General features: G+C 46.9%; 5 protein-coding genes across 5 annotated transcripts; 4 read left to right on the top strand and 1 right to left on the bottom strand.

The window, feature by feature from the left end:
• Positions 1-633: 633 nt before the first annotated feature.
• On the top strand, positions 634-2,744 carry N7446_011768 (sodium:neurotransmitter symporter family protein; the record flags this gene model as incomplete). Its single annotated transcript, XM_058520510.1, has 2 exons — positions 634-2,265; positions 2,316-2,744. 2 exons carry the CDS (start codon positions 634-636, stop codon positions 2,742-2,744), a joined length of 2,061 nt encoding a protein of 686 aa, XP_058368034.1.
• A 1,059-nt stretch (positions 2,745-3,803) lies between these two features.
• On the top strand, positions 3,804-5,100 carry N7446_011767 (iron-sulfur cluster-binding protein, rieske family domain protein; the record flags this gene model as incomplete). The annotated part of the gene is made up of 3 exons (XM_058520509.1): positions 3,804-3,919; positions 4,123-4,629; positions 4,692-5,100. The coding sequence occupies 3 exons, from the start codon at positions 3,804-3,806 to the stop codon at positions 5,098-5,100; spliced, it is 1,032 nt and encodes a 343-aa protein (XP_058368033.1).
• A 798-nt stretch (positions 5,101-5,898) lies between these two features.
• On the top strand, positions 5,899-6,667 carry N7446_011766 (fungal specific transcription factor domain-containing protein; the record flags this gene model as incomplete). The annotated part of the gene is made up of 3 exons (XM_058520508.1): positions 5,899-6,208; positions 6,265-6,581; positions 6,638-6,667. 3 exons carry the CDS (start codon positions 5,899-5,901, stop codon positions 6,665-6,667), a joined length of 657 nt encoding a protein of 218 aa, XP_058368032.1.
• Positions 6,668-8,093: 1,426 nt separating this feature from the next.
• Positions 8,094-9,866, bottom strand: N7446_011765 (MFS transporter; the record flags this gene model as incomplete). The annotated part of the gene is made up of 5 exons (XM_058520507.1): positions 8,094-8,416; positions 8,468-9,067; positions 9,121-9,533; positions 9,593-9,654; positions 9,702-9,866. 5 exons carry the CDS (start codon positions 9,864-9,866, stop codon positions 8,094-8,096), a joined length of 1,563 nt encoding a protein of 520 aa, XP_058368031.1.
• Positions 9,867-15,030: 5,164 nt separating this feature from the next.
• N7446_011764 (uncharacterized protein) lies at positions 15,031-16,110 on the top strand (the record flags this gene model as incomplete). Its single annotated transcript, XM_058520506.1, has 1 exon — positions 15,031-16,110. The coding sequence occupies one exon, from the start codon at positions 15,031-15,033 to the stop codon at positions 16,108-16,110; it is 1,080 nt and encodes a 359-aa protein (XP_058368030.1).
• Between the last annotated feature and the right edge of the window lie 2,258 nt (positions 16,111-18,368).

Below are 18,368 nucleotides of genomic sequence, written 5' to 3'. Positions count from 1 at the left end.
GATAGGTGAGTAACTAAACCCCAGTTGTCTTTTAAAGTAATATTGAGAATAGCTATCAGCAGTAAGCAGTCCGCTCTCTGGGTCGTTTCTATGCACTAGCAAGTATGAGGGCGTAATCGGACGGGACTTGCTGCCAAGGTCAGCGCCCTTGGCAACTAAGGGGGCCCTGACTGCACGCAATCAAAGTCGAACATTCAGTGCATGGAGTGGCCTTATGTGGTCATCACATGACGATGCCAAGGCGGCCAATGCTACCAATAATATAAATCATCGCAATCCAACTCGCGATATAGGCAAGTACCTCCCTAATGGGATGATCCTATTCCAAGCCTCTTGGCTGTGGTTCCGCCATCACCCAGACCTTGAGCCCAAGCCTCCAGGATTGAAACACCTCCCTGAGTCCCTTGGCATACGACCGATATGACGAAGAAAGCCAGATGGGATGGTTGGCGTGCTCCTTGGCATGGGATAAAAATCATGAAAACTTGGCCCTTATCCACTACGGAGGCTGGCGAGCTGACTCCGTGATTTTCGCCCATATTTTCAAGGTTTGTAGCTTTCGAAATCGTATGAGTCTTGTATGAAGTTCGAGAAGTCCTAGCCACTTGCAACTTCCATACAATAGGTGCCATCATGGGACTCACGCAATATCTTATAACGATGGTCCGCTGGATTGGACCTCTCACTCAGTATCCCAAAAAGTTTATGCACTGGATTGCACCTGCTCCTAAGAAGTCAGATGATGGCCGTGACCAGTGGCCCTCTCGAACAGCTTTCCTGTTGGCCGCTATGGGAGGCTGCGCGGGCCAGGGAAACTTGCTGCGATATCCGTCGGTAGTTTACAACAACTATGGACTACAGTGGTTTATCCCCTATCTACTAGCCGTGTTTGCAATCGCCATTCCAGCCCTCATTCTCGAGATCGCCATCGGACAGGCCTATCGCGGTGGAGCGGTGATCGCGTTCAATAACATCAACAAGCGGTTGAAGGGCGTTGGCCTTGGCCCGGCCTTGGTCAGTTTTGTGGTCGTGCAATATTTCACGGTCAACTTGGCATGGATCATGAACTATTTTCGCAACTCCTTCCGCAGTCCTCTCCCATGGGAAGGCCAGATTGAGGAATTCTACATGGGCAATGTCGTCGCAAATGTCGACCCAGTATTGGGGAACCTTACTGTAGGCAATGATGCCGTTGGCAACTACACTGCTTACCGCGGCGTTGCCTTGATCGGCGAGACGGTCGGCTGGAGCGCCTTTATCTGGTTTCTCATCTGGATTTCTATATTCCGTGGAGTGGGCCTGACAGGCCGTGTTGTCTACTGGACAATGGGTCTGCCGATTGTCACAACTATTATTATTGTTGGTCGTTCTTGTTCACTCGACAACGCACGCGAGGGTATCCGACTTTTATGGGCAACATGGAGGGGCGACCAACTAGCCTCTGGGACTGTCTGGCAAACTGCAGTTGGACAGGTCTTTTTCTCCACTGGAATTGGCTTTGGTTATTTTACTTCCTATGCTTCATACAATTCGAAACACTCCAATGCTGTCATGGACGCCATTCTTATCTGTGGGAGTAACGTTTTGTTTGAAAATTTTGCCGCCTTTGCCGTGTTTGGTGTCGTAGGCTACCTTCGACGTTGGCCACAGGATGGCGAGAGATTGGGCGCATTCGTGGTTGGGTTTTTGACACTCCCGGAGGCTGTGCTTCACATGCCGGGCGCAAATTGGTGGGCTGTTCTTCTGTTCTTCACACTGGTCGTCCTTGGGTTTAGTTCCGCCTTTGTTATGCTTGACGTGGTGGCTACTTTGGCTGTGGACGCTGGCGTGAAAATGTCACGACCGGCGATTGTGACTGGTCTCACAGTAATCTCATTCCTCATGTGTTTGCCATACTGCACCCAGTTTGGGTTCTATCTCCTAGACGGAATCGACCGATGGATCAATAACGTGGCCTTGATATTTGTTGTGTGGTCAGAACTAGTCGGTGCTACAACGGTATATCGGTGGCATGATGTGGTGAGCGAAACTGGATTTCTTGCTTTTGTTCTGTATAACTTCGGGTACTTCGGTGCCCAGGTCCTTGGAGTCGCAGTTGCACACGGCGTCTCCAGCCCTGCAGCTGGTGCTGGTGCCGGGCTTGGACTGTATATTGTGTGTTCAATATTTTCAACTCTGGTCGCCACGACCCCAGGTATCAAAGCTGCCACCTTCTGGGGACGGCACCCACTACTAAGTCGATTTTGGTATTTAGCGTTCTACTCTGTACGTTCTGCTGCCATCCACTCTCGTGCCCCAGAAATTAACGCCTCCAGGGTAATCAGTTGAGACGCGACTTGAATGGCGTCGTTGGCGGCAATGGAAACTGGAACATCCCTCGTTTCTGGCCCGTTCTGCTCCGGTATGTCAGCGCACCTATTCTGGCCATCGTGTTCAGCTTCGCATATCCTGAATTCTATTCCCTGCGATATGACCCAATGATGATCGCTGGATTCATTCTGGCTCACTTTTGTTTGCTGTTGATTCTGGTTGGTGTGGTGTTGCCGCGATACTACAATATTTTCATTGCGTCTCACCGGAGAGCCGAGGGGACTGAAATGACGATCGCCAATCAGCCCAAAGAGCAAACATTTATCCCAGAAGCTCGGGGGTCTGACTTTGAAGATGGCATGCCGGGGTCATCTTGCAGGATGAGTTCTGACCGGATACGCCCCGAGGATACGACGGCAATGCCGAAGCTTTAGACTGTCATTCCTGGATCCCTTAGCTGATAAAGACAAAGACTTGATTCAACGGGCCTTTGGCAGTCTCAGATCCGACAGTGGCCATATCTGCTACTGCTGAGCTACCTAACACTATATTTGTCAGCCTCTAATAGCTATTAATGTTGAGGCTCTTCAGAACACAGCAAGTCGTGTGGTTATTTTGCATGACGGGCTCCCGAGATGAAGAGGATGAAAATGATTGCATGTGAGATCAATGTTCACGTATCTAGTGTATTGAACAAGATAGTGAATTTAAAAGTCTCTCGCCACTAGCTTAGGCACACGATAACGTTAACGATTCCTGATCATTCAGTTATCTTCGAAAGTTTGTCTATCGCCCTCCACTGTATGACCCATGTGCGGTCGCTCGTCCGACCTTTAAGCTCGAAATTGTGGTTTTCGTTGACCAAAGAGTTCTGTGTGGCTTTGATGGTGCTTCTCACCTTCCGCCATTCTACTTGTATGCGTTCCGCTGGACTCATCATTTCAGGTGTTCCATTTTAACGTTAACTATAACTTGGCTGACATGTAGGTCAAAATCCATCCGAATCTATCAAATGAATGCTGAGTATAATGGAAAAAATAATTCTCTTTTTCATGTTCCTCCCAATCAATATTCCCGGACACGACAGCTCTGTTTGGTTTTGGAATCGTTCATTAAACTCAAGAGGACGGCACCCTCCCCACAAGTGAGAGACGGGGTTCCCCGCTCACATGATCGGGGTACCCTCCGCTTGGAAACTCTATAGGTGACGGCGCCAGTAACCTAACACGCCGTAGCAAATTCCATGACGCGAGATCGTCAGGGACTTGCGGTCAGACCTAGATAGCGGAGCTTTGCCCGGCGGGTCTGTCCGCTTGAGCTGTATGCTACATCTTAGGCGTGACCGTCCAGAGCACAGGTCGCGTGACCGGAAAATGCAGCATACATAGAGGTTCAATATAAGTGTGCACAAGAAGTCTAAACTTCTTGATGAAGACACACTCTTGTTCGGCATCTTCATTTGGGAAATTTTTGAAATTCCAATATTTTCAACCATGACTTCAACATTCTCATCTCTATTTGGTTATACACCCAACATACTAGGGACACCAAAGCCCCCCAAGACACCTCCAAAGGCTCTTCCAGCTTCCTGGTATCGCTCTCCTGGAATGTACGAATTAGAGCGACGGGCCATCTTTTCAAAAAAATGGATTTTGGTTACCCACAAACTGCGTTTTGAAAAGCCGGGAGACTTTTGTCGGTTCGAAGAGGCGGGTTTCTCCTTTGTGCTGTGTCTCGATAGGGATGGTAACCTCAACGGCTTTCATAACATCTGCCGACATCGCGCCTTTCCTCTGATCTCTCAAGATAAAGGCAATGCAAAAATACTTTCGTGCAAGTATCATGGGTGGTCGTATGGCATGAATGGAAAATTGGCAAAAGCCCCCGGTTCGACAACGTACCGGAATTCAAAAAGGAGGAGCAGAGCCTCTTCCCAGTCCATGTCCATGTCGACGATCTAGGTTTTATCTGGGTCAACCTTGACTCCTCTAAGACCCCTATTCCGTGGCATGAGGACTTCAAAGGAGTCGACACACAAGAAAGGTTCCAGAATTTTGACTTCAGCCAGTACAAGTTCGACCACATATGGCATATGAATGGCAACTATAATTGGAAGACACTTGCAGACAATTACAATGAATGCTATCATTGTACCGTTGCACACCCTGATGTGGCGAATCTTGCGGACCTTTCCTATTATTACACCGTTTCAACGCCTGGACACATTCAACACTTCTCTCGACCGAAGGAAGACAAGCTAGACGAAGACATTCAAAACGCCAGCACCTATTACTTCCCCAACGCTTGCATGACAGTGTCGTGAGTCAATTCCTCCCTCCATCGCTGAAGACCACGATTAGAGCTGACTATGAGAGCTTTAGACCTCATTTCTTTTATCTGATGCGATGTGTGCCAACGTCTGCAGGCACCTGCTCCATGGAATATGAAGTTTACCGTCACAAACACGCCTCTGATAAGGACTTCGAGTACATCGATGCTTTCTTCAAGCGAGTACTAGACGAAGACAAACATCTTTGCAATGCTGCCCAGAAGAATTTGAATGCTGGTGTGTTCGTGAATGGACAGCTTCATCCCGAGCTCGAGAGCGCCCCTCTCTTCTTTCAAAATACCGTCAGACGCCTCTTGGGAGCTCATCGCGAAGAGGAAAAGCGCCAGAGAAAGGAAATTTGGCCAGCTCAACAGCATTCGGCAGGCTCTGCTACCGCGGAAGACATCGAGTTTTGCTCCGGACTAGCATGCAGTGAGGGTTCTAGCAGTCTAGATTGGTAGTTAGGGATCAACGTAGCGTTTAAGTGGAACTGAAGGTTTCTATATTGCCACGAAATTAATAAGCCGAGCCACACAGGGTTTGATGGAGATAAGGTGGGATCCACTCCGTACCCGGTGCGTGACTGTGGAACCTTCCGGTGTACCCCGCACCTGTCCTATTTAAACGTATTCTATAAGCCGCGATAAGAAGGGCTGGCTGAGTATTTTTCTGTGTTCCCTTCTTTTCAGATATGTCTCTAACGAACAGCCGTGTGAGCAAGAGATCCCATCAGGCCTGTGAAAATTGTCGGTGAGTTCGAGTTTTACCGAGATCATGGCTTCCGGAAGAATTGTTTATCTGATAGAGAGAGGACAGACGGAAAAAAACACGTTGCCCGGGGGAAAGGCCGTCTTGTTCAACTTGCACTCGTCTTCACCAGATCTGTCAGTACAGCAGAAGTGTTGAATCATTGGAAAGACCTCCGGGCGGAGACAGAATCTTGGTTGGATCCACCGTCAAAAAAACACCGCGATATATAGATCTAACGACAAATATAGGAAGACCGATTACAGCACCTCGAGGACAAGATAGAATTAATGCTAGAAAGATCAATGTGTGTTGTTTCTTTCACAGCTTCGAAGAAAAGAAACTCTAACTAAAGCAGAACTAGCAACCAGACTGGAACTCCGAAGTCATTCTCCTGTGAAGCTCTATATCCGCAAGAAGGATCACAATCACCCCGAAGGAAAGAAGATTCTTCAAGGCTTGTGACTACTCAGAAGGAACCCGGCCACATTGAAAATGTTGCTGCATTAACTATGCCCCCTAATGAGGTCATTGTTGAATCCTTCGACCTTTATCAGCAGTATTGCCACAAGCAGCCTTTGTGGCTTTTTGACGAAGATGATCTCTCAACTCCGGAGATATGCCCCCAGGAAATCATATTTGGTATACTCGGACTTGCTTTACGTTACTCGAGCAATCCCTTTGTGGAGGGACGAGTGGATCAAATGTGTCGCCAGTACACCGAGGCGGCCCGTGGCAATATCATGCTTCAAATAGCGCAGGGAGCCGTCCAGCTTTCCACGATCCAAAGCCTTTGTCTAGTAGCACTGGCAAATTTTATTGGTGAGTAAATCAAACTACCTGATACGACGCACCAGAAGATACTGATATATGTTTAGGGGACGACATGCAGATGGCCTGGCTACATATTGGCCTTGCAACAACCCTTTTGAAGTGTGGAGGTCTGGATGTGGAGTTACACAAAGAAGAGCGCACGCATACGGTAGATGTTCATCGAAAGCTGTATTGGAGCATTCATCTCCTAAACCAACAGTATGGACCACGCAACATGCAATTAGATATTTTGCGCGACATCCAGCGTCCCACATACATGGGAGTCAACAAATGCTCTATGCGAGAAATGGGAGTCTCTCCACCTCAAGTTCCGGAGGAACCAGGAGGCTCCACTCAGATTGAAGGAATTTGGGTGTACATGGTGCAGCTATCCACACTTTGGAGTGAGGTTCAGAATTATGTTTCACATTGTGCCAGTGGAGACCCAACACCTCCTTGGTCACTTGAATCAGGATATTCTGTCATTGGGGCACATCTTATGAATATTGAAACAAGGTTTCCCACATGCCACAGGTGGGACTCTGTCAGATTTATCGATCATTCCAAAGAGGCTATACATCGGAACCGCGGCTATTGGAGTCCCTGGGTGTACCTTCAATTTACCTATCATGCCATACATAGCGTGTTGAATCACCCATTCCTTTATTCGTGGAGACCGCAGCAATCCGCGCAGCTTGCAGTTCCGAATACGTTTTGGAAGACCTCATCTGAGCTTGCTCTCATTCATACCACTTGGACAGTTCGTCTCATTGACATGGTTACTGAGAAGGGGTATCAAGTTTCTGACCCATTTCTCGGTCACCTGGTGGCTATTTCTGCCACAATTCATCTTTATTATTGTCGGGCGGCGGATCCAGCAATCCGGGAGTCTGCGCGGAGCAAGGTAGATGCTTGTATGACGTTTCTGGGTACACTTGCAATTAGATGGCCATGTTGTAAGGCGATAGTAAGTATTATCCCCACCATTGTTACAGGTTGCTCTCTAATAAATATATTTAGCACGAAAAGCTGGAAAGGCTCCTTCACTACGCCTTTGCCCCGAGTCCGGTTACGAGCTTACAAAATCTACCAAGAAGAACCATTTCTATCAATACTGCACTCATGTGGGATATACTTCTCCAAACCTCTCCCAAAACTTCATCGACTTCACCGGGGGAGGTCTTTTTGATGACGCTTCCTTTCATCGGGAAGCTGAAGAGACGACTAACGAAAAAGATACAGTTGAAACAGAGTTCTTTCACCATTCTACAAGAACTGTTGATACGTCGGATGGGGGACAAGCGTTGCCACCATATTCAAGTGTGGTACATGGTCGTCAACCCTCCTCAAAAGATCCAGAGCATGATGTTGGAACTATAGGGGATCAAGAGGTTTCTGGAATGAATAATAGCGAGTACCATGTTCCATCGTTGCCAGAGACAATGATGTGGCCGGGACCTGGGTTTCGGGGTGATGTTTCTCTAATGGACATCACGCATGATCCATTCTTCCAATTTCAGGACCATCAAAGTCCCTATTTGGGGGTGTGGGAGGTTGGTAATCTTTGATTGTGAACGTTTAATGCCAAAATAAAATGATGCGGTTTGGCGAGAATGGCGATACCCGATATTCTTAACTTCCCCGTTCCTCTTTTGTGTACAAAAAGAACGAGTACTGGTGAAGGCTCCATTGTCATTTAAGAGAACAGTTGCAAACTTGAACAGTTTACGCATAATGCTTTGAGCCAAAATAATACTCGCTGGTCTTTATTGGTGTACCATTCAGCCTAATTCGACGCAGTCTCAAGCTATCTTATGTACACGTTTTAACCCCGTCGGGCTGAGGATATGATTTGAGACTATCCTTTGTTAACGATGATGAGCGTGAGGTTTGTTTAGATACTTCGTCTTCCACGTGATTCGAGCGGGAAGATCATGGCAAGGATACCACAGAAGCCCAACAGAGCAGCACAGACATAGATGGGAACTGAACTTGAAGTCGAAGTAAAGGCTCCTATGAGAGCAGACACCATACCCATCAGTCGGTTCAGTGCAACGGCTATACCATTTCCGGTTCCTCGGTGGGCTGAGGGTAAGACCTCGACGGTATAAGCATATAAAGTTGCATAGTATATGTTGATGGTAACCGATATCGCACATGAGAAACCCAAATTTTCTGCACCTGTGCGCACAGTGGTGTAACCGAAGAAAAAGGCCACTGTATGTGAAATTAGATAATCTGTCAAATGTGAAGTAAATTTGATCTTACTTGTAGCAAATGCTCCGAGCGCCATAGTCCCCTTTCTCCCAAGAATAGGCATTTCACACATGCCGGCTGCTATTATAGGGCCTGGGATTGCACACAAGTTGGTGATTGCATAGTTTCTCCAAGTAACATCTGCAGACGACTCCCCAGTAGATGCATCCCGAGAGGCCAGGTACTCAGGCAAGTAAACATAATACAATGCATAGCCAAGTCCGATCATAGCCCAGGAAATCCATACTAGGGATGTAGAGAGCACCATTTTCTGTGTCGCAAACAAACCCCTAATATGGAGGACTACCTCAGAAAATGAGACCTTGCTCTGCGCATGCGCGCTGTTGATTTGACCACATCTTTGGAGCTGGTCAAGAGTTAAATTGCATACTCGACTATGCTTCTCGGCAAGATCTTGGAGCGTCTTAACAACTGCTTCATCATTCCCTTGACATAGAAGAAACTTTGGTGTCTCATGGAAACGTATAACAAGAACCCGAGCAATGCTCAGGACGAAAACAAGGGCTCCACAGGTATAGAATAGATATCTCCAGCCCATGTTGTTTGAGTTGGTGCAAGGAATGGATCCATCTAAAGGGCAACTATAATTTGCTGCATATTGGTTAGCAAAACTTTAACCCACAGAACAAGAAAAGGAAAGATACCCATGAATCCCCATGCCACAAGACCAGCTACGGTCTGGCCAATGCCCCACCAGCCCGCTAGAAGGGTCAGAAGCCATTGCTTGTTAGAAGGAAGGTACTCCAAGAAAACCGTTGTATCAAGAACCAGGTTTCCACCAGATCCAAACGCCGAAATTGCAACAAAAATTGCCCATATAGCATAATTTGGGGCAGCACCAGCAGTGATCGCAAAGACTGCACTGATCAGCAGGGAGAAGTTGAATGCCCATTTCCGCCCGATGACATCTGCTGTACTACCCCAAAATAGAGCTCCTACCAGAAGTGCCAAATAGAAGCCCAGCTGTGCGCCCCTTGTAAATTTCGGAGGATACTGTGCCACAACTTGCTCGGCCGAAATACTCATCAGGAATAGCAATAGCGAATCAACTCCGTACCTAACCATAGAATGTCAATATTTCGCAATCAGCGAATTTTGTTTTTCAGCCATACGAACCCAAATCCATTCAGAAAAAATAGTTTTGCGTGGTAGCGTGTGAACCCGATTCTATCAATTGTCTGCAATGGTCAGTGGGCTGAGATGGCATTTGTTGGAATAAACTGACATCATTGACAAGGTTCATTTTGGCAGCTAGTGCCAGGTCCACTTGATCGAGCGAAATAACATCACCTGGGCCAATTGAGCGAGATGAGCCAGAGTCTTTCGTCTGTTCGTCCTGGTTCCCTTGCTCGGTCTGTATAACCCCAACACTATAGGAATCAATAGCCATTGTAAAGGTGAACTGATGTGATTGTAAAAGCCCTTGGTAAAGTTTGATTGACGAGAAAGTAATGATAAATATGTGAAGTTGATTCTTTCAGAAAGATGATTCTAGAAAAAGGGGAATTTCCAAGAGAAATCAAAGCATCTTGACCGGCTTTTATAGCGTTTCAGGTCACACATCAAATCACTATCTGCTTCCTATTGCTCAAGCCTAACATCTGGGACGCACAGTCCTCCAATTCAAAACAAAGTGCGCCAAATTCCCCTCATGGCTGCTCGCTTTGCTGGCACACTTGATTGGCAATATGGCTAGGTGGAACCCTCGATAGGAAATGCGGGCACGAATGAGAAGATCCCTAAGTAAGAGGAAGACTTCGGGGAAATTGATACATTATGCCTGTTTGACTGTTGTGTTAAAATGAAGTATTTGGTTGTTGATAGGCAACTCCCCGCTCAGCTGACCGGGGAGGCGGTAAATGCCGAATATTCGCCCAGAATACCTCGAACGCTCGTGGGGGTAAAATATCAATGATAGGGATTATCAAGCGTATCACCGATTGATCTGTACTACACGTCCCGGATTCTTTGTTTTCATCTGGCCCACTATGACTGTGCAAACGTACAAATGGATTTCCAACAATACCTACATAACGCTCGCCTCGAGCTTTGACTTATCGATAGCTGCATTTGGATGCGTATGCTGCATTGTTTCAGTTTCTAAAGTGTGCTTATCTGAGATTCTGATTGGAAGCTATGTTGGAACTGATGACGAGATATGCAAGGTACCAGCGTGTAAACACGGACCTTTGAATATGGTGAAGACATTATTGATAGCCACCCTATCAACAGGCATTTCTAGACCGTCTATCGTATTATCGTTTGCTGAATAATGTCATAGTGGTATCAATAGTCTGTCTCATACAGGGAGGTCACGGAACTCGAATTTCGGCAGGCACTGCGAATGGTGCGACATGCAGAGCTTGCTTGCCTGCGACAAGCTTGTCATAGCTCCGATAGATTCAACGGGGGCTTCAAAACTTCAACGCCGTTTCTCACTCCCTCTCAGTCTTGATGACCACCTTCTCACAAGACGCTGACGCCGAAAAAAGGCGATCTCGTTGGGCCCCACCTCTATTAGCCCCATTATTCTGCCTGCATGTTCTGTAGAACCACTATGTACTCTAGAGCACACCAACGCCTTGGCAATTTCTTATTAAAGGGGTGATTATAGTCAACATTCTGTCAACATTACCTTACGAATACTGCATGGAGCCGGGTCTATAGATGATCCGAATGGCTTCGGGTCACGTAATTCACTAGTGAGCTGCGCATCCTACCCAGCCCATTAATTTTAAATGCATTTATCTTGACCAAAACGCCATTTAATTCAATAAGCTGAAGACGAGTACTATTAAGACATGCAGTCAATTTATGACCTGAATTCCACATATACTGCACTTCGGTACGGCCCTCGTACGTGGCTGTAAAGGTGCGGGAGCCGGTCATGCCTCGCGGGACGCTTGTGCTAAAATTGCCTGCTCTAGCTGCATTGCTAAGGTAGAGGCCTCTAAAACTGATGGACCTTTTTCGCTTCTTCATCTCGTTTTTAGCGCGTAAATCGCTTACTTCTTTCTCGAGAGTAGCTGCCGACTGCATTGTGATTTAATAGGCTTTTAAAACCCGATTTATCGCCTAATTAAGTGGACTCGGAGGGCTTTTTAAGCGCTGCTTTAGTAAGACTTTTATCGAAGAAGCTTGTTTTTATAATTACACGTAATTCGAAGGCGTTTTTAGCTCCTACTTATTACCCCGGCTTAAGGGCGGTGTCGGCGTACGGAGGTAAATATCGAGCTTCGAGATCACTCGATCGAAATTTTCTTAATAGTCTCCGATTTAAATGCCTTAATTCGTGCGGGCGGGTTGGTCTTAAGGAAATCAAGTTTTTCGATATAATTAATTCGGAGCCGTATTTTGCTTTCGATAAGCCGACCGTACGAGCGCTCTAACACCGCAAAATAGCCGATATCTAGAGGCTATCAATGGTAAGACGAATACGGAGGTGTATAAATTAGAATAATATCTTTTTTCTCGCTAATTTCGTCGAATTTCGGGGTTAAGAGTTTATAGAGACAATCCATTTTTAAAGTTTCCTCTTCAATTTCAGTGAATGTCAAATTATTTGGGCGGGAAAATGCGCAGTTTTAAACCCCATTAAGGCGCGTACGGAGTGTCGATTCCGGCACGTAAAAACAGCGCGCTGCTCCACGTAAAGAGGTATATTCTTGCTTCTAAATAGCCTGTATGGCTAATAAAATCTACCTTCCTGCTCCGTACGTTTTTGAGATGATTGAATACGAATTAGTGGCATAGTGGGTGGTTGAAGAAGAGAGGTTTAATAAACTGACGCGTTTTAGGTGGGGTGCGCAGCTCACTAGTTGAATTACGTCCACCTTCTTTGTCATTTAAACAAATATAGTTCATTTGTACATGCAGTCTAATTCATGATGCGGGCTTCGCTTACTAACCCTTGAGCGGTGATGTCGTCCAGCGCTACCCGCAGATCACCTCGTTCTGGGTGTTCCGCTTTTCCACTTTTCAACCCCCCAAAATGGCGGAATCCCAAGAAAATGCCCAGGAGTGGAATCTCCATGTGAACTATGTATCCGTTAAAGTTTCAGAGACGTAGATGAGTGGGAGAGAGCTCCAACATTGCGGGACAGCTACGCTGGAGAGACCACGTGCAACAGGCTGTCAGACGCGCAGCCAGAGCCACCATCGCATTAGAGGGTCTACGGCACCTACGACCGAACCACAAGCGGCAGCTCTACAAGGCATGTGTCACGTCGGTGGTGGACTACGCGTCGACGGTCCGGCATGGCCCACTTAGGGACAAGTCTCACTTGCGACACCTGAAGCCAGTCTAGAGGACCGCACTAGTTCGTATCATGTCTGTATTTAGGACAGTAGCTACCACAACCTTAGAAGTGGAAGCACATATCCTCTCTATACACTTCCGTCTCTGATATCGGGCGCAGAACACCATCGGAAGTCTCCACATTCTACCTCGTGATCACCCGATTTGGAGCGCATTATCGCGAGTCTAGAAACGTAGCAACCATGTCGAATCATACGCTTGTTTCCCACTAGCGGAAGCTCTGAAGACCATGAAGTTAGAAAGACTAGGCGAACCGGAGACTTTTGACCCACAACCGCTGCCGCCGTAGCGAGCCGAGGCGTTCGCGGACATTTGAGGTCGAGCCAGATTGAAACGGCAAGAGAACGGACCAAGACCATACGGTCCATATCCGACATCGTGGTCTACTCTGATGCTTCGGGACGTGAATGCCACTTAGGCGCCGCCGTCGTAGCACTCGACCACAGCAGGTCCACGTGGGACCGATGGACCGGTGGTCAGTTATCGTAGCAGAGCTGATAGGCATTTTCTATGCTGTCAGTACAGTGCTCAAGATCAGCCACCAGTGGCGGAGGACTGATTACAGCTCCTGCCCGGATGTTCGAGGGTGTTCTATCTCGCTGTTTGCCTCCTCCCTCAAGCATAGTTACGCCTCATCACGAACAACCTCGAGCGAGGATAGCGCAAAAAAAAACCGATTCTTCTTCCGGCGCAGAAGATGCAACAGCGCATTCTCGAGGAAAGGATCAGGCTGGTCCGTGAAAGAAGATCACCTACTGGTGAAGCTTAAGCAAGAGGAAAAACTTGCTTGGTCGGAAGCGATTACGCGGTTTGATCAAATCTTTTCGGACAGAAGTCTAGGCTCCATCTAGACGCATTGAGGTGCAAAGCTCCGCAAACGACGGTCATCCGTAGCAAAAAGCTCATAAGGAATGTCATTTACCTGTGGAAGCCCATTGGGGGAATGCGTTTTTTCTACCTTCCAATTTAGCCATATCCATTCGAAACTAAACGGGGTTCAGTAGTCTCGAGGTCGCAACTGAGCTCATGCAAATTGCTGCAGTGGATTTACTGCATGAATCCCAATGGTGTCTTCACCTGCATGAAGAACTAAATCATAACAAAACAAGACCCATGAGTTATTTTATGTCGGAACAACTGATTTTTTGGCCCAAACTTGCAATTCATGAGTACCAACTGAAATTCCGGCCACTTTGCAGGCTACTATTTTGACAATGACATGCTGACACTTCTTCAGTGCAGTTATACATTACACTTCAAGTTTCGTCGGATATCCATTTACACTGGGCCTCCAACTCCTCGACCGAAGAATTTTCGAATTGTGTTGGCTTTAGCAAGGGGTTCTTCTCAGAGTTTGCACTCTTCTTTATAAATCTTCAATGGTATAGTTGTCGATATTACTGGCGGCTGGAATGGGGATAAAAGTGCCCGAATTGTTGTCCTGGTGGAAATGTAATGTTCGTGCTTTAGTAGCGTTGTTATTCTTCCTTTGAAGATTAAAACCACCAGATTCAAGATGATTTCGTTTCTCTATAACGTCCGCCATTTCGATCGCAAAAAAATATTCGATGTGGTGAGTACTTCGGCAGTAAGCGATCCCCGTTGTGGCCATGTTTCGTACCTGCTGAAGTGGTGCTTTTCGCTTTCACCCAACGGCTGCAATATATTGTAAGGGTTGTTTAGTCATAGGTGGTGGGCGACCTCACTTCGGGCTTCGCCCAATGAAACCCTTGTGACGCGCTTGGGCCTTAACTACAGATTAGTCTCCGTCATAAGTTTTTACGGTGAGGATTTCCAGAATTATTGTGCTCTTCCGAGAATATAAACTGATTTTCATTAGGCGGAAGGTGCCGCTCATCAACATGCCAAGAACGCGGAGTGGCTCTTGGGGCTCGTATTCTTCTGTCAAGCAACGTATGAGATGATGATACTGCGCAGATCAATTCAGCCCCTCTAAGCGAGAACTGCGAAAGGGTCTGTTCGCCAGTGGCCTCGTGGCTACTGGTCAAACGCACTAATGCGTATTTAAGGAATGGCTGAACTCGCTGTCATTAACAAGCACCCCGAGAATACTGCATTTAACGTCCTGAACGATACGCTCATCCTGAGCGCATGGAGAGTTGAGGATCATCAATGCTCGGCTCAGGCCCTCCGACTTTCTGTCTTCAGAAGTCCTCTTTGAAGGGGCAACGTCTCCCGAACATTTTCTAGCGCTGTCCCCTACTGCATCGCAAATATGACCCGTCTCACGACCATTTTCACAGCGCTATACGCACTCTACTCTCTCCCATTGATCTCCGCCTGGACCTTTGTCTGGAGAAACGCCAGCGACAACCCCATCGTCGAAAAAGGAACCAGCGCACAGCCCTGCAAGGCAATCGATCATGGAAAAGGCAAAAATTTCAAATTCGACGCCGAAGACAGTCTTGTTCGCATCTACATGTATGGGTCACCCAATTGTACAGACGATATCATCGAGAGAACCGAGGATTATCTCACGAAGAACTCCAATGTTCCGCTTAGGGGGTTCGCGGTTATTGATCTCAGAGGGGCGAATACGAGCACTGGTGGTGAACTCACGCCGTTCCCTGGAGCTGACTGGTTCAAGTCATCCCCCAATAGCCCCATCGTGACTTCAATGGGAAAGAGACTAATGGCGGAAGACTGTGGGAAGTACCGCGAGGGACCGGGGCCGCAGTGGTCCGAGGTGGACCGGGAATCCTACCAGTGTTGGCAAAAGAAACTTGGGTATACGGGTTCGAATGCCGATGGGTGGCCGGGGAAGACTACTTGGGATCAACTCAAGGTGCCTCTGGCGGACAAGAACGACGGAGGTTCTTTTACAACCACGGATACGCCGTCTAGTACGAGTACCGGTACAGGAACACCGACGAGTACGTCTATTCCAGATACAGATACCTCCTCGGTGCCGTCACTCGGAGGAGGGGAAATTGCTGGGATTGTTGTAGGCTCTGTGGTCGGGTTGGGACTTATTGGGTCCATAATTTATCTCTCGCGGCGGATAGGCCGGCGCAGTGCTCCGGCGTCTAGGGAGAAAAAGCCAGAGCGAGAGCCAGAGGGCGGTGGTAGTGAAGGTGGTGGTGGTGGTGGTGGTGGTGGTAAAGACGATGATGACGGTGGTGCTGTGGTAGTAGGAGAAACAAGAAAGTCGTCGTTGGAGAAGTTGCCTGCGGAGGCTGAGGCGATCCTTGCAAAGAATCAAAATAAGCATGTTTCTGAGCTTCCGGGCGGCACAGCGGCGGTGGAGTTAAGTGATAGTCGGAGGGTCTTTGAGTTGGGAGACAGCCGGACATAGGATGAAATGGAGTAGTAGTCGGCTTTTTAGTACACGGATATCATCACGAATAATCGTTTTGTTTACAATGGAGCTTCACAGCATCCGGTGGACTCGACGGAACGAACAGACTTCTTGCCTGAACGACGATAGAAACTGCGCCCTAACTCCTAAATGCCGAGTTTATATACATCTTGTAAGGCAAGGAATTTAGGATTTAATATACTCCCTTAGGTTTTCCGCCTTGGGAGGTATGTTTGCAACAGGGGACTGTTAGGCAAATTTTTAACAAATTGGTAGACCTGTAGAGAGTATCTTGATATCAACAAGCCTTAAAACTCCTTCAACGGCCCCTTCTGTAACCCTTACAATCTGACCGACCTCTCGCAAGCCATGGTCTGCAGCTAGGGGTTGGTTCGAATACAGATATTGGCGAAATCCAACTATATTCGATATCCATATTCGAATCTGAAAATGACACCAAATAAATATTCGATATCCGTATCCGCCTTCCCAGGTCACAGCGAATATTATTCGATGCCGATTTTGGCGATATTCGTATCTGCGGCGGATATCCGACTTTAATCACTTGTATTTCCTAAATAGGAAATGATTACTTATTGCAACCTCTGCTTCTGTCTATGGCTAGTCCCGCAAGGGTTGTAGATGAATCAGCCGTCAAAGTCTATTTAGAGGTTATAGAAGTCTATACGGGAACTATCGTATATTAAATACGGAATCTAAGAATTCAGCAGGACAGCAAAACCTCCTTTGGGGCCCTGGTGAGCTTTCTTCCTCCTTATACAACCGCTTAATCTACTGCTACCCTATGCTCTAAGTTTGCTTTCCTCTATTACCGATTGTCGTAGAAACCCGCGGGATCCGTCAAGTCTACGTTGCATTGAACCAAGGTTACGATAGTGAGGCTTTACCTGAGGACCGGTTATCAAGTCCGAACCCTGGACTGCCAACTCTACCAGATGTTGATATCTTCCTTGATGTCCCTGACCTCGACACCAACCCTTGCGAATCTGCATCACAGCCTACAATCTCCCAATGAGTTCGACGGCTGCCGATTCCTCGATTTTTTCGTATGCCTCCGAAACTTTGCAAAAGCCGAAGAAGGAGGAATGGTTTTGGCCTTACTTCAATAGGTACCAGGTCCCCCGCGAGTGGTATACCACGAAACATAAAAGACGGAAGTTGATGGATACCGATATTTAATGCTCTATCGTGGACCAAGTTACTGGCAAGCAATGTGGCTGAATGACAACAGATCCAAAGAGGCAGGGTTCTACTAGTAACCTGACAATCCACCTCTCACGTAAGCATTCTATCTATTCTTCAAGTATCTCAATTCCTAATCAAGCTAAAAGCCAAAGGAAACTCTATATACATCGGTCCACCTAAGAACATAATTTTATCAGCATACCAATTGCTTAAAAAAGGGAAAGTACAAATAGTCAACCCCAGTAGCCCAGTGGAAATAGAATGGTAAACAAAATTGGGCCAAGGCAACGTCAATCTTTCAATACACATAATGGAAAACCACGTAGATACGTGCAAGCACAGAAATGTACAGTAAAGGAATGAATAAGAAATGTTTCATTACTTTCCGTTTCAAAAGCACTTCACTCCTGGTAGACCATTGAAATGATGGATCAAACCTATGCCTGCCTTCGTACTTCACGTTTTCATAGATAGACTTCCAGTACTGAGCGCGGATTGAGCTTGAAAAACGTGTGGCTCCACTGAGCCGTATTGCTGCCCCGTAATGGGAACTGCTTCCTGTAGAGCATCATTGTCCGCATTGAACCCGGGCTCTTCTGCTATAGGAGAGCTCGGTGTTTTCTCCGCCTCGGTTGAATACATGTCATAGATAATTTCGCGAAGACATGAGTGGGAAAGAATTAAAAAAAGAAAAAAAAAAAGGGATGCGGCAATAAGACAAACGCGTTGTTAAATAAGCTTAAGTGCTGTCACAACCCTTCTGTGACAATTGCCATTGATTGTGAATATTTCATCATACTACTAGTGTTAACGTGATACGCAAGCTAAGTCTAATTTCCTGAAATATACATTCCGAGCACCGTGAAGTCTAATCACTGGTCGTCAAGCTTCAACGTTCACGCTATATAACTAACCATAATTCAGATAGTTACAGGGGAGAGTTTGTCTAAATACTATCCATGAATTATGTCGGCCGAACCATGAACCGTAAAATCACCAGTAGGTCGTCACACAAGACCTCCAGTATATGACAAGTGACGGAGCACGAC

This window comes from Penicillium canescens, assembly GCF_028828765.1.
Source record: "Penicillium canescens strain IBT 15451 chromosome Unknown utg000008l_segment0_segment0, whole genome shotgun sequence".
NCBI classification, from domain to species: Eukaryota; Fungi; Ascomycota; class Eurotiomycetes; order Eurotiales; family Aspergillaceae; genus Penicillium; species Penicillium canescens.
Note: the sequence above shows the minus strand (reverse complement) of the source record. Positions and strands in the feature narration are given on the sequence as shown.